General features: G+C 39.1%; 1 protein-coding gene across 5 annotated transcripts in view; it reads right to left on the minus strand.

Annotated features, from left to right (window-relative positions):
- The window catches only part of LOC119555190 (regulating synaptic membrane exocytosis protein 2), a 67,361-nt gene that overhangs the window by 38,857 nt on the left and 1,757 nt on the right, over positions 1 to 26,747 (minus strand). For 2 of the 5 annotated variants that reach the window (XR_005219869.1, XM_037866443.1), the window contains exons 2-3: positions 12,297 to 12,536; positions 987 to 1,445 (exon numbers count right to left, since the gene is read on the minus strand). Coding sequence is in view for 4 of the 5 variants with exons in the window: in XM_037866443.1 (XP_037722371.1) it covers positions 987 to 1,112 (126 nt within the window). In the remaining variant the exon portion in view is untranslated. The remainder of the gene's footprint in view (positions 1 to 986; positions 1,446 to 12,296; positions 12,537 to 26,747) is intronic. The other 3 variants (XM_037866444.1, XM_037866446.1, XM_037866445.1) reach the window with 3 other exon arrangements.

Here is a 26,747-nt window from a genome sequence, read left to right on the forward strand (position 1 = left end):
GACTGTCAACGGCTCATCATTGTCTTGAGATGGGTCCTTGAGTCCTCGAAGAAGTTGGATCGCTTTGATTTCGTGCTTCATTTGGTCTAATCAAACTTGGCGAAAACACAAAAATCTTCAGCATTTAGTTGGCTGGCATTTGCTTGTCATCCGGCCTTTCCTCACAGCCTTTAATTTCCAACTTGGTTTTTATTAACTTTGCAAAGAATTTTGTGCCAAACAGGAATTTCCCAGGAATTTACACTCTTCCAAGACTTTTCCTTTTCTCCCTTTCCATTTTATGTGTATTATTTTTGGCTTCACACGCCCATGAATAATTTTATTTCTTCTCATTTTTATCCCAATGCCGAAAACAATTTCCGCTTTATAAAAAGGGACACCAAGCCAACGGCAGGTGCTCGGCAGGATAATTGAACCACTTCGATTGGCGCCAGTCCGTTTGCTTTTTTGTTTTTTGTGTATTTTTGATATTTTTCGGGCTCATTAACAAAAGGGAAAACCAGTCAGGCGGGCAAAGCATTTAAAGGGCTTTTTAATTAAAAAGTTTTGTTTGCCCTTCCGCCGGGCGTTTGTTTTTGAAGCCTGTTTGAAAAGGCCTTAAACGATAAACTAACTTAAACCTGCAGCTGTTTAATGTATGCATTTCTCGGGAATAATAATGCCAGAATAATATTTACGTTGTTTTTGGGATATGAAGAGAGAGAAAGTAATTATCTACCACATCTATCTGGATTTTAAAAGATTTCTTTTACTTGCGAACGATTTCAGCGATTTATATTTAAGTATATGCATTTCTTGGGCAGACAGCAGGCAATTTCGCCTTTTATTGCATTTCATTTGCCGCTCATTATCATTGGGGAATAATTAAAGAATCACAACTGGCGAATGAAAATGAAATTAAGCATAAATTACGAGCTTCTGCCAGTGACAACAAGGGCGGTCTCAGTGATTTATATATATTCATTAAAAATCGAAGTGTCACTTACCTTCTTCATGAACGACATCACATTTGTTGGCAACATTTTGACGGCTTTTTTACCTCTGGTTTTTTCCTTGATTGAGAATGGGTTTTCCGTTCGTATTCCGTGTGTATTTAAAGTGCAATTAATCATGCATCCGCCGTGTCGGACGTTGCGTATACGTAATGTTTGCTTTGTTCTGCACGTTGGTAAGCCGCTTTAAGTCATACCGATTTGGATTGTTTTCGCTTCTCTTCTGGGCCATGTATTGTGTATTATTCCCACCGCTGATGGCCATTTTTCATTGGCCATGTAAATAGGCATTGACATGGGGATATTGGCATTCCAGCAGCATTCTACATGTTGCGCCCGAGTTCTCTCGATCCGGATTGATTTATGTGCAGCTCTAGTTCCGCTCCTGGCTTTTAATTAACTTGGGCCATAATTCACAAACGTTATTATTATTGCCGCCGGCTGCAGCTGCTCCTTTGTGTTGGCGGGGAAAACATGGAAAAGTACACCGAAAAAGAGGCGGAAAATTATAATTAGTCATTTGGCAGTGGGAGAAAGTTGCACGCGGTGCTTAAAGTGCTCGACTCACGGACGTGTAATGGTCCGCCCGACTTACACCGTACTTAGCTGGGCTCCATAAATTTCCCTACGATAACCATCAACAGTGTTTTGGGTTTTCTAGTTCCCCCCCTGCACTCCTCACACGCCCATGCTTATGGGGGAAAGTGGTGAAAAGTCGAGCGGCAAAAGTTTATAAGGCGGAAATAATGTGTCGCCTGGCATGCATAAGTCCCTTTTCCTTTGTGACCTGTATAATAACCAGTTGGCCCTGTTAAGTAGGTTAGCCAACGAAACCTTAAAGTTAACGCCCCAAACTGATTTTCAATAAGTCATTTTAACCAAGTCCCAAGTTTAAGCTCTGGTATACTTAAGGATCTTATAAGGCAGGTCCGGTTTGGGGGGATATCAGCAGAACACAGAGAAGCGTTTTTACAATAAAGGGTAGTTTATTAAAGATATAAAAGAAAATCTTTTATATTTATAATAATTTTTTTTTTTAAAAATGACGACCATTAAACTGCCGTGCTTAGGAAAAATGATTGGTTTTTATATATAGATCTTAAATCTCTGAGATCTGATCTCTGAATCGAATACTCGGAATAATCCATATCAACGGCAATATCATAATAACTCATTTTTTGAATTAAACATATTTATAATTTAAAAATAATGACTAGACTTAAATGATTCTCTTAGATCATAGCAATATTTTTTAAAATATTTATTTGATATTATTTTTAATTTTTTATAAGTAAGGTATATTTATACGATTTTCCCCGACTGTATCGCTGCTTTGTTAAGCTCTCTGGCTGACTGATAAGCTGCTGTAGACCATCGCCAACAAGCAGTGCAATCGCAATGCTTTGGCCAGCTTATCGGGCATTCACTGCAGCCGGGTTTACTGTACTGCAAATAGAGGGGGTACTAAGAGCTTTGCTTTGCTGTTTGCCTGGAAATGGAATTATTAAATGAAATGACCCACATAGCAATTCAATTGTCGAGCTATCCGCTCGATTTGAGCTGCATCGGTCTAGGGATATATGGGGATATATGGGGTTATATAGGAATATGGGATATATGCACTGGCATTAGCAATTCCCAATTCCCAGCTCACAATTCCCAGTTCCCATTGATGTAGCCGGGACAACGGATTAAAAGCAGACGGATGCCGATCAAGTTTGAAGTTGCCAACTTTTGGGCAAGTCATTGGCCCAGAATGCAGTTAGTCTCGCCCCTTTTTTATTTTTATTCGGCCATTGTGCGAGCATTTGAAAAGTTGATAGAAAGTCATTTGACATGGGGAATGTGCTTACGCCCAATGAAGTTCTCGACTTGCCAAATGAGCGGGCGAAGTTTCCAAATTGTATTTGGGAAAAATGAAAATTAGTTGCCGCTTGATGCTGTCAAAATGCCAGCGACAGGACATGCATTCCGCGCAGCAAAATCAGGACGAGTTGATTTTCGGAGGAGGATGTAGGGCCAAGTGTTACAAGTGTTTGTAAGGGGCAGAGGGAGGGGGAAATGGGCGCGGAAAATTGGGTGGAAAAGCGTTGCGATGGGCGGGAAAGCGACGACAGGCTCTCGTGCTTACACAAGCTTAGCGCGCAAGGATGTGCTCATAAATTGTAACTTTCCGTTGGCAACGTTGTTGGTGTTGGTAACAAGCATGAAATCACATGAACACACACACTCGCACACTTGCACACTCCGAAATCAACAGGACGAAAGGACGAGCAGGATGCTGGCAAAGTTCCAGGCAACTTGGTCGGCTGTAGTTGGCACCCAGTTAATTAGCGCGAAATTGGGGGAATGAGTTTCCGAATCGGGCTCCGGGCCAAAAAGGAACCTCCCCGGGCGAAGAGCCTTCCTGCTTCGTCCTTCGTCCTGTGCATGCTAATGAAACTGATCAGATTGCCATTAGCATTAAAGGTCAGTGTGTGAGTGAGGGAGTGAGTGTGTGTGTTTGCCTGGAATAATACATGCATTAAATAAAGTCCAACAAGATTTATCACCCACACGCTTAGATCCTTTCCAGGACCCGGGACCCAAGGACATCGCAATTGTCACGCACAGGCAAACAAAGCTGGGGAAAACAAAAAAGAACCGGCCGTATCCGAACCAAATCGAAACTGAAACGCTTGAATATAAAATAGAGGTTGCTGCACCGCAAGAAAAAATGTTTCGTATATCTTATTTTTATGTAATCAAGGTATAAATCATAAGAATTATTATAAATGCAGAGGGATATGGATTTATTTGGGCCCAAATAAAATCTTAAATTTTTTGGTTTATTGTAGGGGTTGCAAAACTAGAACATGAAATCTTATTGAAACTATCTTACAATCACTTATGTATAGAATACATTTCAAGGCTCTTTTTGAAAGGTTATTATTTATTTTGACATAGTTTTAGGAGTTGAATGTTTATACGTTTTGAAGATCGACAATTTGTAATCCATTATCAATAGTATAAACATTAATTAAACTAAATTTTATAAGAAAAATACCTTTAATATTAGACTGTTTTTGTCAGGGGATGCCTAGTTAGAATTCTTTCAAATTTGTTTTTTTATTTCTCCGTGTGTGGTGTGTGGGGACTGCGGCAAACTTTCAATGTCCGGCGATTTATTGCGACTAGCATCACACAGGGTGTCAAAGTGAATTGTTATGCCGGAACGTGCATGGGACACAAATTAAGTGCAGGCCAGTCCGAAATAAATGGAGGAAAAAGTGCGGCAAAAGCAATTCCTCAGCCAAATGAAGCGCAACAGCATATAAAAAACAAAAAAAGCAGCGCCAAGAGCAGCAGCAGGTCCAATTGCAGTTGAGAAATCGCAGCGCAGTTCATAAATAAACCGGACAGCAGGGGGCCTGGCCAGAATCACCAGAATCACCAGCAGTCGAGAGCTGGGAAACCGACCTCATGAATGGCATGAATGAAGCGTTGTCAACAAAGCCAAGCGATGGGGGATTTCCCCGGCGAGTCTGCAGATTACAAACCCAGTGTCCTCCCTTTTTCCTATTTTTTGTCCTGTTGCTCGGCTTGTTAACACACTCCGTGCTGGGTTGTACTGGCTTGGCTGGATTCCGATCCTAAGGACCAGGACCCTAGGAAAAGGATAAGATGAGTGCCGAGTTACCCACTCCATTTTCCATCCTCCATCTACTTGAGGTGCCTGCACAAAAACTGTGTGTGTGTCACTTGAAACTATGAAGAATCATAGTTTATCGATCTCGGGGCAAAATTAATTTGCCCTGGCGAGCAAGCGAAAGTTTTTGAGGGGAAAACTTTACAGAGTAGAGTAGAGCAACTTTCAATGGGCGTCAGGACAATCCAGTGACACGTGCAAGCTGAATTTGGATATAAATTCTTGGCATTCTAAACTTTCAGCTATCTTACTCAATAACAATATTAATAAAGTTTATTTTGAATGAAATCGATTTTATGAATATGGTTTTATTTAATTAAAAGGGGTTCAAATTGCTAATTGCATTATTTCAAATATTTGATTATTTATGTATATAAAATTAGGTAAACCGAAAAAATATTAAGCTGCCTGGCACAAAAAAAAAACAAATCCGTTTTAATTATAAATTTGAATATAAGTGTTATAATAAATCTACGTCTAATCGTTTTATAATATAACATGTATATAAGCTAAACGAAATTCAGAATTCAGATAGACAATTTGAAGTATCCACCCTAAGTAACCCTATTTATAAAGTATTTTTACTACGCATACATTAAAATATATATACTTCGTAAATATATCAGTGTTTAATTTGATTTAAAAAATTTCTATTTCTATTTCTATTCCGAATGCAATAACTTTTTATGATGGCTAGGTAGAAGTTTTTTGCTCAGTGCCGACGCGACAGGCTACATTGTTGGCCAAACAGGATTTTTAATGAACCTACGACCGCGGCCTGTTTGCTCTTGGCCATCCGGCCATCAGGGCGTCGGGACATCCAAGTGGCAAACGGACTGGATACTGGATGTCAACGCCATGGCTGGCTAATTGACAGCGATGGGCTTACGTGGCGGCTACGCAATCTTGCCGCCGTGTTTCCTGCCTCCTTGAAAATCCTTGGAAAGGTTTAATTGCTGGAAATAAACAGAAGGCAAGCGCGGCGATGTTGTTGTGGGCTGACCGAACAGATTGCAGCCTGTGATTCTGATTGTGAATCCGAATCGAAATCCGTATTCGATTCGGGCAGCACATGGTAGACGCCCATTGACATGGCCATTTCCATTTACAATTTCCACAGGATTTTCGAGATGCCAAACACGTACGCGGCGAAATGAAATAAAACGTTGAGCTTTTCGCAGGCGGAGTGCAAACAAAGGCTGGCAATCGTTTAAACTGCTGCCAAACTCAATTATTCAAATGGCTGGGAGTAGGGGGCGTAACCATGGGCGTGGCACGGGGCAAAGGGCATGGCTCATGTGCCTCAAGTGACACTCGCTTTGCGGTCGCACACGGCGATACTTGCAACTTGACGTTTAATCAAAGCAAAAGCCTAAGAGAGAGTCCTTCAGCAGACTCATGCCTCGATTTGCTCTCAAGGACCTTCGTTCTGCGGTCTGGCCACAAAACTGTTGACACGTCGTTCTCCATATCCTGTCGACTGTATCCCGACTTTCATCTTAATTGAAATCGAATCAAAGTGTTTTCACTCAACAAATGAATTTGTCTGCTGCACGCATTGTTCCGTTTGCCGAGTTCTGTGTTTTGGCCAACTGTTGCCACCAACTAATGACCTGGCATTGTGTTGCCTCCTCGGGTTTTACACTCAATTTGCTGGTATTGTGGCTTATTGTTTCATAAATTATTTATTAGAAAATTGTATTTGCTCTTGGTCTCCGGCTCTTTCTCTTTGTTTGCCTCCAAGGGAATTGGTCTGGATTTGTGTGGGCTTATTTGATTATGGACTGGTAGCAGAAACAGAAACTGAAACTAGGACATGCACTTCGCAGTGCCAGAAGTTGCGTGCCCAGATTTGGGCCATTGGATTATGGCAGCCATATTGTTCCATCCGAAATGCGTTTGATTTCTCCTCTAGATCTGATTACACAAAGCCTGGTTGGGGACTTATTGGACAACGGAAACCCATCGTCCAAATGCACTGGGCTACAATCGAATATCAAACAACTGGCGAGTGCTTGGCAAACATTACGCATTCGCCCTGTTTGCCATTGCGGAGGAATTACGCATACGCCATGTGGACATCTGACATTATAACAGAGCGAAAAAAATGTAACTAGTCACTTTTGATTGACATAAGAACCTAATAAAAAAATAATCTTCCAATAAAATAAATGTTTTTTTACTGGAAACATTTGGTAATGTTGTTAGGTCTTTTTTAAAAATGGTTAAAACATTAAAGAACACTTAAAAATGTTTTTGATAACTTAAGATATTTTTTTTTTTAAACGATGTTTTACAAAATTATCATTAAAATTAGTTGGTAAATGTATTTCAGCATATTAAGGTAAAAAAAAATTTATTGATCCTAAATCTATATGATCTCATTTGTAAAATTCAAACTGATTTCCAAAACAAAACGTCAAATTTACTTTATTATTTAATTGTTGACATATAAACCTTCATGATACTTTTAAAGTTGATTAAAATTAGATATGGCTTAAATCCAAATAAAAATGTTTTTCCGTGCAGACCAATAAAGTTCGGGCCAAATCAACTTGATATGGATATGACCACAAAACCCCCGAGCTTGCCAGGCCCTCATTAACGCTTTGTAAAATGTGCAGCTCGACGACTATTTTCTTGCATGACAGCACGCAACTCTGCCACGCCCCTTTCCCCTGAAAAGGGGGCGGGGAAGGGGAGGCGTCGCATTTATGATGTCGCGCCAACGTGGCAAACTCATTAGGAATGCGTGAAATTCAACACAGTTTCATCCGAATTTAAGGGCGGTGACAGGGCGCAATTGTCGTAAAAGCAGGGAAATGCTACTTAATTTTCTTATAAGGACATCATTTCTACGCATCCCATGATTTATTCGCTGCAAAAACTTTATATTAATTACGCAAGGCTGGCATAGGAAATTAAATCAAACGGAGCGGAGAACAAAAAAGAAAGTGTGCAGTATAAAAACCTCGAACCTCGTAATAACACAAAACCCCGACAAACCAGAAAAAAAGGCTTAATGGCCGTTAAGCGATGGCACGACCGTAAAGATTTTGGGCAAACTGAACGCCAGAGACCAAAGTGACCGCAATTAATTAAACGCAAGTCGGCGAATGCCGCTGGCAATAAAAAATAATTATAATTATTTTCAGCAAGTGCTCTCAAAACGAGACAGATACACTCATAAAACAGTAGCTAAAATGGCGCTATTGTAAAAAAAAACAATTATAAAAAAATGATTAAAGATGAATATTGCAATATTTTGTCATATATGTAAAAACAAGCAAGGTGTCTAAAAGTATGCTACAAGTATTTGTTTCAAAAGCCTTAATTTTTCATCACATACTTTTAGGCAAATTTAAAAGAGATTTTAAAACCCCAATAATTTCCAGGACAGTTGTTTATACGTTTGTATTGATCAAATTGAAATTTGATTTACAGAATATGTTTCAATAATTCTGCAGATTTTCTGATCATAAATTACAGAATTTGATAAGTGTAGCCTTAGAAAGGATATATATTTTGGGGTAAGTAATTCCACAAAATAATATAAAGTGCTAGGCACTCATTGCGTAATTAAGAGCTGGCCCAAAGTGAGCAGGGCAAAGGTTAAGCTGACTGGCTGTCAAGGCTGGCCTTTGTGCCCGAACATATTGCCAGTTAATTATTCAGCATATGCATGAAGGATGTACCAATGTCAATGTCAATGTCGAACTGTCGGCCAACTAAACAAGCCGTGAAAGCAGCTCAACGGCCTCATGAACTTTTGCAGCGCATCTAATGCGAATTCAATGTCGTCCTGGCCTTCCAGTGGCCCCACCAGTCTGCCTTCAACTCGTCCTTGAAAGGACGACCTTGTGGGCCGTTGGCAAAGTCAATTAAAAATATGAGCGCAAACTAAATAAATTGTGATAAATATGCAAAAGAGCACATAATACATTTTCTGCCAAGGACATGGCAACCTGGATTCTGAATTTAAGCCATTTATTATGGCTTGTTGTTCTCGGCATTATGCATAATCATGTCTACCATCGATATCCATGACTTGGGCGTATGCTGTCATTATTGTTATTACTCGCACTGTCGTACAACAGTTGTTGTGCTTACTTATCGCCCCACACATAACATGTGTCTCGGCTGTCGCAGCTGTCTGTCTGCGGTCCTGTGGAAAGTGGAAACCCGTTTTCCCCGGCGTCTACAGCTGTCTTCTATCCTCCGGATCCCAATACCACTTCCATTCCGACATTCCCTGCATGGCACCACAGCAAAGGCGGAGCCTTGTAAATTGCATTGCAAGTACTCGGGGATACACGGAGGAGAAAGGCTGAAAACCAGCTCACCACATAAAAATACCTCTTACTTTAAAAGGAATAAAGGAGACTCTCAAAATATCAGAGTTCAGTCTTTAAGCAAGCACAGTTTATTTATTTTTACTTTGAAAAATATTTAAATAAAAATGTTTTTTTCCCCATTTAGATTTTAATAATAAATCCATAAACCCAATAAGTACTTCAAGTGTCTATGCATAAATACATTTGCGATTTAAAAAATATACTAAAGAACCTCGTTAAAGGAAATATAACACCTATTTTAAATAAATATCAATTAAAGCAATTGGTTATGATTTTTTATTGATTTCATTATTGTTTAAATTTGTATGAAAACTTTTTTAAAAGACACCTAAAGCTATTAAAGCTACCATACTGAAAATGTAAAAAAAGCCCAAATGAAATTGTGATAACTAACCTGCTATAAATAAAAACCTGTAGACCATACAAAAAACCTTCCAGTACATAAAGAAAGTGTTATTTTAAATGTCACCGTAAAATCGCATATCATTCTCTATTACGAATGCAAATTCTCTTGCAACACTTAACAAATCTGTGTGGCCAGAAGGTCAAATGTCAAGCCAGCAGACAGACAAATATTTAATCCCCACAATCGCACACAATCCGCCCGAGCAGCTTGCCCTTTTCTCTTTTATTATTTATGAAATATTCAGCACTTATATTCATTAATTTGATTGCGATCCGAATTGATGCATTTTTCATATGGTCTGCCAAATTGGTTTTAACTTTCTAGTGAACGAAAGAGCCAACGAATTGAAATGGCAAATTGGGCTAATTCGGTCTGATGAAGTACTAATTAAACGCGATGCCAGCTCCGATTTCATGGTCGTCTGTGCGGAGTGTATTCAATTAAATGCGAAAAGGCGATATTGATTTCAAGGTCGAGGGAAAAATCAACATGAATCCTGGTAATTTATGACAAATCGAGCAAAGTAAACACCATGCTGCGTTTGATGTTTTCCTTGTGTAACATATTGCGCATACGCCGCGTGGCCAGTCACAGCCCCAAGTCATTTTTCATGATAATGTATTTAACATACATATTAATCAAAGACAGGGGGCTTGGAGGGTTGGAGGGGGCTCTTGGCAAACCGCAGCGAAGGCATTCTGTTATTGAACCCCACAATTTAAATTGATCCACAAGCAATAGCAAAGCAATAATTGCTGTGGTTTGGTTTTGCCAGGACGGGCAGACACTGAAAGACGTCGGCCGAGGCCATTATTCGACCGCACATCCTTGCCAGGACTCTCCGCTCTTGGGCTCTGGAATGCCGCAGGCATCGCATATTGTTCGGGGCCCTCGACTCTGCAACTCAAACCTAATCATCTGCGCACAGTAATCCCATCATTTGTAATGCATACTCACTCGGGGTTGGGGAGGGAGCACTGGGAAAAAAGTCCCTAATTGGATTTCTTTTCTTGGAAAAATATATATTTTGTATATATTTTTTTAGCAGGAAATGTATTCTCTATAAGCAGCTTTTTATAAGGATGTTTACACACGAGTAATGTTTTTGATAACTCGTTATTAGCATTCTTTAAAGTGGTTTTCTGTTTACTCAAAGCAAACTTTCATATTTTCGGAGGCTAAAATGATTAAAATCCTTTTATTATACCTTTAAGTTGAGATTTCGTTCCTTGGGAATTATAATATTATTTTGTATCTATTTAAACAAGTCAATTTGTTATTTTTAAAAGATTTTTATGGAGGTTTCTTACTAATTTACTAATTTTTGCAGAATAAATGGTTTAACTTGATTTTTTGACACATTTAGGCTATAATTTCTATTGTAAAAAATCAAAAACTAACTAATTAAAAACTCTTAGAGCATAGACCAGATAATATCTTTTAAAAAGGGTACACAGAGAGAATTATTCAAGTAATTTGCACTCAAATTGAGTATTTTTGTACTCAAAAATTCAGCATGAACAAAAATTCTCACATTGAGTGCAAAATACTCACTTTCAGTACAAATTTCTCAAAAAATTTGTACCTAAATTGAGTACATTTGTGCTCTTTTTTGAACAATTTTCCTCAATATGAGTACAAACTGCACTCATTTTAAGAAATAATTTAGCTTGAATTTTGGAAACGAGTATCCCCTTTTCTCATACTGAGAAATTTCCAGCGCTCAAAATGAGAAACAAGTTCTTGATAGTGAACTTCTAAATTCTCAAATGAAGAACTTTTGCACTTAAACCCGCGCCACCCATTCCCAGAAATAGGGTAAAATATTTTTTTTATTTTATTTTGTAATACAGTTATATATATACATGTTCCGTGTTCTAGGTTATTATTTTTTTGCTTAGCTGTCTGGTCTAGCGAAGAGCAAAGAGGCTGAAATAGAAAACTTTATTGTTAGCAAATATTGTAAATATATATGCATATATATGAAACAATAAAATTAGAATGTTATTAAATGTACATTTAATATTATATTTAATTATATGTGCATGTATGTATGTACAATGTATGTACGTAGAAACTAACTAAACTAGACTGCTTCACGCCACTTACAATCACACATACAAACATATTAATGTACACGCTTTGGCAATATTTTTGCAGTGTTTGGTTACTGTATCATTGTTTAGCACATTATAAACACAGTTTAAATTAAAAAACTTACCCTCGCACGAATGTCCATTTCACTAAAATAGTGGTTTAGCTTTGAGTTACGCGCACGTCTTCACTTTGCTAAATCACACGGCAAATGACAGTCACACAAATGCAGCGCGCACCACTTTACACACCTATTAATGAGAGAGAGACAACCATATACGCAACGAACTAAAGGCCGCTCATCTCTTGTCTCGTTCGCAGAACGGAATTCTCTAGAATTCCTTATGAGAATTCGCAACTCATTTTTGAGTTTATCGGTTACTCATAATGAGAATATTAATTCTCAAGTTGGAAATTTAAGAACACATTTCCTCAAACCTAGAATTTTGCGATCAATTCAAGTCCTTTTTCTTAAAATGAGTGCAGCTTTTCTCAACATGAGCTTTTTCCACAAATTTTGTACTTAAATTGAGTACATCCTCAAATTGAGAATACAAATACTCAATTTCAGAACGTCATAATTTTCTCTGTGTAGGTACATAGCATACCATTTAAATGCCAAATATCTATATGTATATGTGAAATTTTATTTTTAGCAATGATAAATCTATAGATTTCTTAATATTTTTCCGTGTGGACCCAAAAAAACCGCAGTAAGTAGTAGGTAGGCCTTTCATCTGGCCATTGTGGCAACAAATTACCTGTGCGATTTGATTTCATTTCCGTTCTCCAGCCACCGCCTTCAGCTTCATCTGCAGGTTGGGCTTCGAATTCGGTTTCGGGAATTCGACTGTGGCTACACCTACAGTTCCAGATCCTTAACCAATCCTAAATCATCATCATCAGCCTCTCCGAGTCGGAATCATGCTGCTCGATTTATTGGGCGCCGTCGATGTGCATTCGGTTTTTTGGCTTTCGATTCGAAATCGGGCGCAGGAGCTCTGCAAGGACATGTGGGAAGGGGAGAATTGTTGTGAGCATGTCCTGGCATTAGACAGCTGTCGAATGTGAAATGTGGGGCGGAAAGCTCTCCGCCAAAACTGCAATCACGCAAGCCATCGCTTCGAATTCATCAATTTACATTCAAATGGAATCAATCTTTATTACAATAAATTTGATTTCCCCCCGTAGAGAATATTTTAAGCTAATTTTTAAAAATCGATATAATTATGGTTTCTTTTTTAATCTAAGAAATATGTAAATTTAATTGAGAGCTTATGACACTGGCCATTATCGATTCTGTTTGAATGGGCCCTTGGTGAAATGGCCTCTCTATTAATACTTTATCACAACAGCTGACTTTTCTCCATTTACTCCGGGTACTAAGTACCTACTAAGCCCCCAAAGTGCAGAGAAAGTATATTTCTATCATAAATTCGGCTGACTTGGAAACTTTTCGACGGCTGCGGCATTTGCGGCCCTGTTGCTGTGTTGCTATAATGCTATGTGTATATGGTATATATATATATATACTTTATATAGCTGGATCTGAAGCCTTCTTCTTGTGGCTGTTGTCGTTACTCTCGTAATTATGAAAGTTGGCCAACTGGGCTGCGGTCGCGCGTTCCCTTGGGGCATTCAAGTCCTCACAATGCTCCTTCTTCTTTTGGCGTCCTCAGCCATGCAACAGCAAATTGTATATGCGGAAATTGAAGGATACCATAGTTATACCGTCCTATAGCCAGGGTGTGGGCATATTTTTCAGCACAGGACATCCTCGTTACGTTCAAGTGGCACATTCAGAATGCAGAAATTCTGCGGCCAAAACTTTGGGCGACTTAGAGCTGTGCGTTGTTGAAAGTTTATTCAAATTACTAAATGAGAACTGTAGTTGTTGGCCGGAAGTTGTCGTTGTCAGTCGTCGACAGCGGCTCGAAAAACAAGGGCATAAATTACACAAAGGCGGCCGAGGAGGTTTAAGTCCAGGACCAAGTCCATTTTCGACAGCATCAAAGTCACTCAAGCACACGGGCCATAGTCGAAAAACTTGGCCGAAAGTATGCAAAAGCCAGGCCGAAGTGAAATTATGAAGCACTGCAAATTCGTTCAAATTGCCAGACAGCCAGGCAGCCAGGCAGCAAGGCAGCCAGGACGCCAGTCAGTCAGACATCCTGCAGATCCTGGACGTACGTGCCGGGAGCTCTGGGCGAAAAGTTAACCCTGGCCACCACGTAGCCACTTCACTTCGATCCCCTGCTAACTTGTTTTTGTTCAATCAACAACAGGGCTATATTGCTATTGCTACTGCCAGGCATTGTTGGTAACCCCTTCTGCCCCTACCTCTCCATTCGGATTCAGTTTTAGCCTTCAGCGCCGCTGTCGCCCGCTTGTTTGTCTAAGTGAAGTGAAGTGTGCCAAAGATATTTTCGCCCGACATGCGTCCAGGCATTTCGGGTTAAGACCCCGCTCCCAGTCACTCTTTCAGTTTCGGCTTTTAGTTGTGCACTGCCAGAAAATGTCACTCAACTAGCTTAAAAAGTATTTAGTTTTAAATTTCAATATAAACTTGGCCATATGTGAATTCTACAGATTTCCTTGAACTTATAAAATCGGGTAACGTTTTCCAAAAGTACAAGTACATACCAATATTGTAAAACAATTTTCTGGTGTTCAAAAAATTATTAAAAATTTTTTCGCAGATCGGTACCACTTATGGTAAACTCCCTTCATAGCACTAATTTGAGTAACCCTAAGAATGCTTAGTAAAAATTCTAGTGGTGTAGCATTGATGGTTTCCTGTCCACATTGATTCCTACAGTTTGGATGCACATAAGAAACTTATGCTCTGAGACTTCTGTGGAATCCCAGTATATTAATATTATAAATAATTTACCAATATTATTCTCTCTGTAATCCATTTACAGGCAAAAACCTGCGTATGGCCAACTGACTGTATCACTCAATAGCCAAAATATGACAAAGAGAGTACTTGGGCCTGATGGAGTAATAACCAGGCTGGCAAACAAGTATTTCACTCAGAGCGCCGCTTCGTCTAATGAGCCATCCTTTCAGCCGGATTTCGCTTCCTGGCAGCGGAAGAGCACCGGACACACGTGTGCCTTTGATTTGAATGCGACAAAAGAAATTAGTCCCCTGTGCAGGGGGTTTCGAGGGGGGTTCATGCTCCAAGGATTATGTGGAACAAATACAATCAGGCGTAAAGCCATTTCTTCTCTCCTACGATTCATGGATTCTCCTTGTCTTAATAGCTTGTTTTGAAGTATGTGGCAAGGGAAATTACTCTCTAGGGGTTTCCAAAAAGATGTTTAGCTGTCATAAAATATTTTACACCGAATATAACAATCAACAGCATAGAAATAAATTACTATTGCTTTCTTTTCAGCTCTCCAGGGGATTTCATGAAAACTTCGACTGTCGAGATCAATTATAATTCATTAAAGACATAGATTAAAATGTATTTTTTGCCTGATCACACAACTGCTGTCAATTTGGTTGGTAAATTGTCAAAGTCTTTCTAAATTGAAACCAATACGAAATATATTCAACAGAAGACCATAGAATTCAGAAGCTCAAATCACTTAGTCTGCATATGGCAGCAGTATTAATAAATTCCTAGAAATTGTTGTGGCCAGCGAAAGCTAAGCGAAGTTTTTAATCCAATCATAAGTTATTAGCACCCACTCTTTCTGAGCAGGAAAAGCTCAAAGTGGAAAATAAAAAAAAAAGAGAAAGCCATTCACTTGTGGAGTGACTTTTTTCGAGCCACAATTTTGCCATGCGAGGGCGGCGAGGAAAGAAAGAGAAAAAAAAAGGCTTGATTCATGGACCGCAGTTTTTTCTATGGTCCACCACCGAGTTGTAGGCAACATTCAACGAGGCGTGGATCTGGATCCCTTTCGGAATTGAGTCCCCTTTGATGGCCTTTGTGGGTGGCCATGGAAATGGATGTGGATATGGATGTGGATGTGGAGGCTGTGCGTTGACGGCAAGTTTCACAAATGATTTCACATTTTTGCATAAATAAATGTCAAGTGTGCGCCGGAGCATGCGGAGAGTTGCTGACAGTTTTCTAATAAACCCGAAGGGAGAAAGAAAACAGGATAATCAGCGCGCACGACGGGGATAAAGAAGCCGAAGCAACAAGTTCCCATATCCCATAGATATGTATGGTATATCCCTGTGTGTGTCCACTTTAGCTTAGCAATAATAATATCCTTGGCTGCCATTTTTCACTGCGCTTCTGTGTGTGTGTGTGTGCGGTTGGTTTTCCTCACATGAAAATGAAAATGAAAATGACAATTTCCATTCCACTCGACACTCGACAGTCCACACTCCGCCTGGGTGCTATGGTTATTTTCGGATTTCCCAGCAACGCTGGCAATTTTAATAATGTTTACTCAAGGCGTAAACTTAGCCTCCTCTTCCCCCTGCCATTTCCTCGAAATAATAAATAATAATGAAAGAGCTGGAAAATAAAGGAAAAGTAGCCAGAATGCAGCGAGGCATGCCAAATGACAGCTGCTTGTAAATGGAAAATGGAAAAGGCCAGGAGCTTAATAAGCAGGCCATAAGATGCAGCACACCATTGCAGTGGAAAACTGACAGCATGCTACGTGTTTTCTGTGTCTCCGGGTCACAGACATCGGCATTCCTGCCATTAGAGCCACAATTTATATTCCAGCCATCCCAGAAAGGGGTTCGTCCCGAAGTCACATTATCCTTTGCCAACACAAAGCATTTATATAAATATCATTTTAAGCTGCCACTTGCTGCAGCTGCTGCCTAATGAGCGGACTAAAGTGCCCCAATAAAGGCGCCTCGTCGCTTCCCGTTCTTGGAAATGTTTTTCCGCACTCTAGTTGGTTCCGGGAAAAAGCCAAGGCTGCAATTCAAAGCCGCCCCCCTTAAGGAACATCAACTAGTGGAATTTTCTCGCAAAAGGGAGTCTACTGGGAAAACCAAATTGCTTCACATCCCTGGCAATCAGATATCAAAATCAAAAAGTCCTTGAATACATAGTTTCGGAGTTTCGTTTATGTAGAAAGGGTTTCGGGGCACATTCATGGACGAGAGAGTTTTCGTCAATCAGACTTACAAATGAAATATTCATCGATGATTTCTGCAATTCTAATGCTTTCGTTCTAAGGCAGATTTACGGAAGAAGAACTAGGATTGAAATGTGCTAAGACAGATAAAACATTTAATGCCTAGGATGTTACCTTAAGTTAAAATGTTGAATACCTTATTTAAAAAGAAAAAATATATAGACATTTTAAAGTTTACAAGATTTTATTTTCTTATAAAAAATCTACCCCCAGTGCGTATACGCAATATGTCTTTCTTCCTTCCTTTTCAATGTACTTACAATATTTTATTTCTTACAATTTAAAACAATATCTAACACATTTACCTTTAAGAATCGATTAAACAAATGAGAATTAAATGCAAGAATATCTTACATGAAAAGAAAGTAAAGTAACATTTTATAGGTTTAAAGTTGTTACTTTCCGAAAAATAAATCCACCCACAGTGCGTATATGCAATAAGTGCTTTTCTACCCCCTCCTCCATTTTCCTTATAATATTTACAATAAAAAGGAAAAAGACTTTGATTTGCATGCGGGATCCTTTGAGCTGCCTTCGTTTGGCTAAAGATTTTTGCCCAGAGACACAAAAACATATTGCCTCCATGCGTTTATATTGGAAAATATTGATTTACCTGCTATCAAAGACAGCTGCGACTTGCCTCGCCTCGTATTTGTGTTTGCACTTGGTGCGAGGCAGGACCACAATGCCAGGACCTAAGGTCCCCGCTGCCAGGACACTCTAGCACACACACATAGTGTTTGATTTCGCCTTTATGCTCCAGTTGCCAGCCATAAACGCAATAATCAATACGGATTGTCGGGGCGCAAAGTGCCTGGATGGCAGGTTTTGCAGGATGCCAGGTTGCCACAAACGATTCACATTCCCACATCCACATCCACATCCACATCCACATCCACATCCATTTCCATTCCTGGCCTGCAAGTGTGGCCAACTCAGCCCGAGGGGCTCAACAAGTGCAGCCAGAGCTAGGGCCACATCATTAACATTTGGCGCGGCACTCAATGTCAAGGCAACGTGACTGGCGGTATGGTTATAAAAATGAACACAAGAGCATATCCGCACAGGGAACCTTTGTAGGCCTAAGGTCACGAGGGCTAGACGCACCTCGGGTATTTTATTTACAGCGCCCGGACTTGAATTGTGTTTTTGTACGCGGCTTATTTCGAAAGGACCTTCAGGAAAATGCTACCGAAAGCCTTTTCTAGGTTTATTTTGACCTTGAATATTTGTTATTCTTCAAATAGCTTCTCCAACTACAAGTCAACAAGTTTTATTTATTATTAAATATAGATTTTGACTTGTACTTATTAATGCAATTTATGATAGCATTTTTAGGTATTCTTGACAGTTATAAATATTTAACATAAATGTTAGAAAATATGAACATTACTTTCGGATTAAATACATTGGTGTGTTGTGTAGTTGTTGTAGCTGCCTTTATGTACGGATTATTTTCAAAGATTGATTGGATATAGTATTTATAAGCATATAACCTTTTTTGTGTATATATTACTTAAACACTGCGAAGGTTACCATCTTGAAATCTAATACCATTAATTATATGTTAAAATGGGGCTTCCCACTTCCGGGATTTCATTAAGTTCATCTTCTCAAAATATGAAAACCACAGAAGGCATCTCGTGCCTAGAAACAGTAGAACCTTTGACCCAGAACGCTGGGAACATTATTTAGAGTAAATCTGACAAGCTTTTTGCTTTCCCACGCAGCTCCCAAGGTATTTTTAGAAATGCTAATAATTCACTCGAGAAGTGTGAGCTGCGTGGGGGTCGCTTCCATACATTTTCGACTTAATAAGTTGACAGGAGCAGTCAATCAGAGTGGTGGCATTGGGTTTCCAGTGCCACCCACGCAAACATGCTGCCTTTGCCATCTGAGATTTTCCTTACCCCTCTTGCCCCATTTTCACTAATTTTCCACACCGCACATCCTGTCGCCGACAGCTCATTTAAAAATCATTGTTAGATCTGGCAAACTGTATCTTTAATTAGCCCAAGGACCTCGGGAACAGATTTCATGGCTTGGCACATGTTAAATGCAAAACGGGTCATAAAATCTACCAACTAATGCGCTCCACAAGTAACACGCATTTTTGGACTGCCAGCCTGTTGCTGGGGCAAAGGATTTTCCGGGGGGGCGGGAAAAAGGAAAGCGGCTCTTGTGGAATGCGAATGTTGCTCCCTCTGTTTGTGCAAAACGTTACTTTGGGCAAAATTATGCAAATTTGATGTGCGTTTTGTTTGGCAAGAGCAGCGCCTGCTGTGCCAGTGTCTGTGTGGGTGGTTTCCGGGTGGTTTCCAGGGGGTTTTTGGGTGGTTTCTGGGTGTTCCTGCGGTGGTTGCACCACATGCCAGGACCTGGACAAACAAGTTCCTCGGACAGCAGACAAAGTGCATGGCAAACAGAGCCACTTAAAACACAGAGCGTACACACATGGCCAAAAACAAACGAAACTTGCTCGAAAGAAACCAAACATTTGTTTTCTTAACCATCCTCAAGTTGAGCAGTGAACTAAACTTCTGGGTGAAACTTCAGGTGCAGAACCTTAAATCGATGGCCTCCAGAAAAGTAATTCTCCCTTTTTCGCTCAAGAAAAAAAAGAGGACTAATCTGATAAAAGCGGCGCAGCTAGCAAAACAACGAAACAATTTTTGCAGCAAATGGAAGAAAAACACGAGAATCCGGCCAAGTTTTTCGGGCCTTTGAATTCGGCTTCGTTTGTTGTGGGTGGCCAGATGAAAATCTGGAAAAGAACAAGTCAGGACCTTGTAACCGGAAACCACTCACACAATCGTGCATACACACACACACACACCCACGCTATCAAATAAACTGCTCATTATTATGCAAAGTTTTCACTTTCTCGCTATCTGCGGAAGTGTAAGTTGAGCAACATCACTGAGGGCAAAAAGGCTGGCTTAAAATAAAGGAAAACTTTCTTAAATTAAGCAATTTGTAGAGGGCAGGCTGATACTATTTTGTAACTAGGAAAATTTCAAGAGCTTTAAGGTCGTATAAAGGGGCCCAAAAGTATGCAACAAATTACTTCAAGACGGGATAAACTTTAAAACACCACATTCTCTTTACCACAGCATACTTTTAAGCACGTAAATGAAAGTTTTCAAGATTTTGGTGATTTAAGTTGTATTCTTCAGTATTTACCTTATAATTCTTCCAGTTCTACAGATTTATATAATTATTGGTTATAATACGGTTTAAGCATGTCTTTTGTAGAGCTTTTTTCAGTAAAGCCACTTAGCTTTGCTGACTTGTGGAGTGTATGACTTTAAACCCCATTTCTCTCTGTGTTTAAGTCCGCCAGGAGCAACAGTCGGTCGGATAACAGAACCCCCACTCCATCGATTTAATTGGCCCACTCTACATATGCTCGTAAGGGGAGTGGCTCAAACAGACGTTGGCATATGGCCAGTCAGTCGACCCCGAGCTTTATATTTCGCTAACGTCCTCCTCGTCGTTTTCGTTCATTTTCTGGCTAAGCACACGCCTGGGATTTCGCTGGATGGCTGGCTCATCGACCAACAAAAATGACTGCACATAAAGTGAACTAAGGTCTGTGGCAGAAAAGAAATACGGAATTCAATTTGCCCGGGAATGGGTCGGCCGGAATTTGCCAAAAAACGATGCTTAATGCGCCACAAAAATGTTGCTGCGCCATGAAAAATGACTCAAGCAAAAAGGAAAAAAATAAAACGAGCTAAATTTAAACACATATTTGATTTATGGCCAAGCTCAGCAGCAAAAGTGAAAAGTTTCGAGTTTTGCCGTTTGGCTTTGGCAATTTTAAAGGCCCTGCGATAAGACGAAGGCTTGGTACCAATCAGCATATGCAGGGCCACGCAAACAAACACAAACAAAGGAGCACTCAGACAAACAAACAAATAAAGGAACATTAGGGTGGTCCTTTGGAATTAAGTGAAAGCTTAGTTAAGGTGTCTAGAAGTATGCAATAATATTATTAAAAAAACAAATACTTATTTCTTCTAACTTCCTAAAAAAACGTAAAAATTATTATATTTAGGTCCTGTTTTTAATTTTCCCATATAACAAATATTAATAGATCGTGATAAGGACTTTAAATTTCTAGAAAATCCTTGGTCCACCCTACTGTTATTACACACAGACACAGCCCTCGTATGCAACGATATTTTTTAAGTCCTTTCAAAAAAACGGAGTTTCTTTTCATTGCATACTTTTAGACACCTTTAGTATCTCTCCTAAAAAAACTCGCAAATTATTATATTTAGGTTCTGTTCTTATTTTTCCCATATAATAATTTTTAATAGGTCAAGATAAGGACTATAAATTTCTAGAAAGTACTCTGGCTCTGGTCCACCCTGCTGTTAACACACACACACACAGACAGCCCGCGCCGAGAAGTATGCAAATGTAAGCGCCCGTTAAACATGCCAGAAAAACACGCCTCAAAAACAACTGGCAACAAAACCAGAACGTAATTGCCTCGTTTCATTTTTAATAACTGTCAATCCTTTTGGCTGTTTTTGGGAGCGGCAATTGCCCAACTGGCACAAACCGCCTTGTAATTTGCGTCCTGCACATGAGCTGTGGCAACATCGCGATACAAGGATACCCGCAAAACCGCAGGAGCCACAGCCACGAAACCAGTAACAACAAAGTGAAAAAATGTCGACTTTGTAGGGACACCATACAAGCCAAACAACGAAAAAGAGAAAACGTCAAGCCAACTTGGGGATGAGATACTAATACCCTGCGCAGGCAATCAAACTAAATTGAATACATTCCGATAAGAAAGTTATAGCCTCAGATGGCAGATGAACCCAAATTGAGGCGAATATTTATGCAATAATAAGACCCCAAAATTATTTACTACCCGAAACCCAGGATGACTGCTCACAAGATGACTTACCCATAAAGGGTATTTTATTGTCAACGAACCGCAAATAGTTTTGCCCCATTTCCTTTTTTACAGCGCTTTTCGGGGGGTAGGAAAAGTTTTGCTTAGCTCGTTTGATAAATGTTTGTGCCAACTTTTCGCCAAACTGTTGCTCGGCTCTCGGTTTCCACATTGCATTGTAGCGATATCGGTGGATGTCAGCCCACAAAAAAGGGGAAAACCAGGCAAAAATAAGGAAAATTTACCTAAAACTTTAGGCAAACAGCTCGCTGCTGCTGCTGGCCGTTTGGACCCAAGGTTCCGCTCTAAAACTTTTACATTTCAGTAAAATTACTTTCGATTTTGGGCATTCGGCCATCTCGGGAGGCATTTTTGTTGTTGAACTTTAAGCTCAGCCTGTTGCCCTTCCGATGGGCACATGCATTAATCATCTGGGGTACACAACACGACCAGTTGGGCCAGTTCAGCCAGTTCAGGCGGTTCAAAATGTCTGATTCCCCTGTAACCGTGACCCTCGGGCGCCAATTACATTAATCAAAGCATAAAGCGTAAGCTGCACTCATAACACGACTCTTAGCTGGCTCAAATATTTCATTAGACCAGCCCATCCCCAGTCGATCCGTTCCGAGCCAAAGCAATACGGCAGTCCACCCATAGGAAAATCCACTTCACTCCATTCGACCCATAGAAAGGGCATAAAATGTCAATTTTGCGCAGAACCGAGGGCAAGAAATGCCAAACAATGCGGCAAATTTTGTTTGCCAACTGGGCACACAGAAAAAGTGGTCCTTACTTTAATTATACAAAAAAATCTACCTTATTAAGGGATTAGTGAAAAAATGTTATATAACATCATTAGTACATAGTTGAAAATATCAAGAACCCCTTAAAAAATTGTAATGATTTAATTTTTCACAAGTTAAGGAATACTTTAATAATACAAATTCTACTTTGGAATGATGTTAATAAAAAAATTTGTACCATCTATTAACAGATGTAAAAGCTAATGAGGAACTAAAATCCTTTACGAATTCGAGAAAATTCTTCTTTCGAGTGTAGCTAACTTTATTATAATAAAGTTATATACTTCATACTGGCTTATAAAAAAAATTTGTTAATGCAAATCCTTTTATTTCTCTAGTCTTTTATTTTGTAACTACTTTACGGAAAAATTAAATTAACATATATATATACATTTAAATAACGTACAAAAGATGTCAACCAAAATGAAATACTATGTTCAAGCTGTTCAAGAACCTTTTAAAAATGCTAGAAAAATATTTTTTTGAGTGTGTTTGAACTGGCAGGATTGGCCTGGCGTCAGCAGCCAGTGGAGCCATTATCAGCTGCTTTGAGCGATTACACGTTGGGGAAAAGGACAGGGAAGAGAATGGGAAGGGACTGGGAAGGGAATGAGAAGGGACTGGGAAGGGACTGAGAAGGTATAGAGAAGGGACTGGAAGGAGCTGGTGGGATCTGCTAGGATGGCTCCGGCTGAGTGGGACGCGGGTCAGGGTCGCGTTTAACAAAATGTAAACACAGGGCGGCCAAGTAACGCTTTGCCTTGGTTATCTACCTTCTGTCGCTGTCTGCCTGGATATCCTATGTATCCTATATATCCCTATTCCCTGGTCCTTGGGCCCCGCCTCCTCTTCACTTTTTGTGTGGGCCGGATATTAAGGATAGTCCGCGTTACGGTAATGACAACGCCAACAGCCGGCGGACAACGTGGATCAAGAACGAGACTTTAAATGGAGCAAGGAAATTGTAAAATTTGTAGCATTTTGTCACTGTCTCGGTGGCGGCGATTTGGCCAAGTTAAGGCAAGTGGGCCGGATTCCTTTGGATTTCTTAAGCTCACAAAGAGAATTATCTAAATTAGACTGTCAAATAAAGTAATGTTCAGGCGTGGGAGATAGGTAAATTATTTTTGCTAACGAGATAACTAAATTTCTCAGATTTATAGAGGTAAAGAAAAAATTATTTCAGGATATGTTAATCATATTCATGTTGGAAAAATTTATTACATGGTAAAAAACACTATCCCTAACACGAACTATAATAGAATTAATTTCGTGTTCTGTCGAAAAGTTCGAAATCCTGTTAAAGCTACAAGACATAAAAGTAATTTACGTCAAAGCTGACTTTAATTCACTCAGAGTTCATTTTATTTCCCGGATATAATTCAACATTTTCAGGATTAAAAACGAGCGAAAAAGTGTAATTTATTTCTGCCAGCCAACACTTTTTTCCACCCCGTTCCATTGGATAGTTGCTTTTTATGGGGCCTTAACGAGAAATTGTATTTTCGGGTAACAGTCACGCATCCGCATATGCAAATTACCAGTGAACAAGAGCGGCTCCAAACTGCTTTCCGGTGCCAGAGTTCCAGAACTCTGGGTAAACATTTTAATTGAGAATTCGTCGAGCCGCAGAAAGTAAATAGAGGAGTGTGCGAACGACAAGTGAACGGAGCGATTGCGAATGCATGACAGCATCCTGTGGGTGGGAAAAAAGGAAAAATGTGGGGGTATTTTCCCACCCAAAGCCCTTCTACTCCTTCCACTTAGAACCCTTTTCCCATTTTTTTCTACGTAAGCCTGCACTTTGCACATTTTTGCATGCGTAACAAACGAAAAGGAGGAAACAAAAAAAATGGAAGCCCTCCTGACTTCCGTGATGAGTGGACATGCCAACGAAATTCAATTAATTACATTCCCCACTGCAAGCAATCCGTATTGTGATGCACAGCGACAAAGTTAGATATATATTTAGAAAGTGGATAAAAATGGTTAATCAGTGATTTAATATCAATAAATGACTAAAATCCTAAATTTTAAAACCCTAAGTTAAAAAAGTAACCATGGTGGTATTATAATATAATATTTCCGATAAACGATTTAAAGAACAATTTTAGAATATTTAGTGAACTAGAGCTTTCTTAATTATTTACATCGAAAACGAATTTTAAATAATAAAATATTTATTATATGTAGAAACCCTTTTTGATATTTCAAAATCTTTTTACCTATTTCTAATGACGACTTTAAAAACATCATCAATTGGGAATGGGGATAGGAAAAGTTAATTTAATAAGTGATTTAGTATCAATAAACGACCAAAAACCAAAATTGTAAAATTTTAAGTTAAAGATGTAACTATGGTGGTATAATAATATACTATTTCTCAATTTTTCAAAGAAAAATTTAAGAATATTTAGTGAACTAGATCTTTTTTAAATAATAACATTGAAAAAGAATTTTGAATAATAATATATTTACTATATGTAGGAACATGTTTTGATATTCAAAATCTTTTTACTTTAAACGACGACTTTAAAAAAATCATCTAGTATTTATATCACAACATTCAAAAGGTTTACTTTCGCTACACTCATGTTCTTAAAGGAAACACATGGTAAATGTTCTTTGTTAAAGTTACATAAATATTGAATTATGTATAAATATTAAACAGGACATTTCATTATTTAATATAATCAACATAACTTTTTTGCTATTACTACCAAGAATTCATTTAGTGAGTAAACATATTTAATCAGATAAAAACCTTGTAAATAACAGCTTTAAGCCGATCAATTTTTTGCTCTGCACCAGTTTTTTCTGTACCTACCCAATGGGATGTCCGCATAAAGCCAAATACAACAAATGTGAGTGACTTATTTAAAAATGTAAAATAAATATTTGTGCCTGTGGCCAGCATCATTCACTTTATGCGCTTTATGTCGGTTATTTGTTTACGCGTTTTTTATCTTTGGCCCGGATTTTTTTTTTTTGGGCCCTCCGCTTGTTTGCGTCCGGAAAACCCGGTCAAAAGCCGTCGACGGGAAAAAATTCGCTCACTTTGCTGCTGCCGCTTCTGATGCTTTATTAAAAATTGTTGTGCAAATGAAGCGGCAATTTGGTATTTTGCATCTGGCAATCCGGGAGCCGTTCATTATTCAGTGCACACGCGGCGAGTGAGATAAGAGATAAAGCCAACGGGAGTCGGGAATAAAGTTAATTAATTTTTGCTTTTGATTAAAGCGCAACCAGGGTAAGCCAAAGCCAAAAGCAAACATGGCTAAGCAGGGCCCAAAACAAAGGGCTTAATCCTTTTGCGGGGACCACGGGGCGTATGTGTAATGTGTAATGGGCAAAAAGGATATGCCCCGAGCGTGTTCAACATTTTAAACACTTTGACTTTGGAGACGACATTAATGAAAACATTTCGACAGACATGGGGGGGGGATGTGGAAAAGCGGGAAAATGGGAAAACTGGCCAACGTTCAGTTGTTTAAAATGCCATTAAGTTCACTGGGATGGCCAGCCTGTCAGCATTTGCCTGCTGTCCATTTTCCGACTTTCCCCCGCTTTTCCCCTGCTTTTCCACTGCTTTTTCCCTCCGTTCTTGGCCCGCTTTTCCCCACATTTTCCGCTGCGAGCTGTCAGCATGCATAACTGTTGCTGTCAGGATTACGGCTTGTCATATTATGTATTATGGAGTCTTTTATTTGCTTTCAATTAAAATGCGTGTGTCACTCGGCTGCGCATATAAATTGCCAACAAAATAAGACGCAAATTTATGCAAACGATCCGAATGAGTTTTCTTTTTTTTGTTTTCATCACTTTTCCCTTGTATTTGTTGTTTTGCGGATAACTTTTCCCTTGTCTTGTTGCTGGCGATTTTGTGTGGAATCTGAAATGAGTTTTGCCGCCCGATTTGCATATCCGCTGAAAACAGGAAAACTAAACAACTTTGTTTACTCCTTTCGAATCCCATAAAAACTTTCGCCCAAAACAGTTGGGAATATCAATACAAATTGTGATTCTTGTAAAAGCAATCAAAGTAATTTGTTAAATATGGGATTGACTTTTAACAAATGTTTTCCTTCTTGGTATATGAGAAATATTTGGTTGACTACTACTGATATAGGCTTTTTGAAATTTATTTAAAATAACTGCTATTGATTTATCTATTTGAAAGTTTCATATGAACGCAAAGTTCTAATATTGTAAATTTAATTTCTAATCTAATTTAGTTTCACAAGCAAATTACATTACCATTCATAACATTGGACTTAATTACATTTTGTAAATCAATTATAACACTTTCACTAATTCGGCAAAGCCGATAGTAATATATTTTCTGCAATAACAAGTGGATGAAAATTG

The sequence above is a fragment of the Drosophila subpulchrella genome, chromosome 3L (assembly GCF_014743375.2).
Source record: "Drosophila subpulchrella strain 33 F10 #4 breed RU33 chromosome 3L, RU_Dsub_v1.1 Primary Assembly, whole genome shotgun sequence".
NCBI classification, from domain to species: domain Eukaryota; kingdom Metazoa; phylum Arthropoda; class Insecta; order Diptera; family Drosophilidae; genus Drosophila; species Drosophila subpulchrella.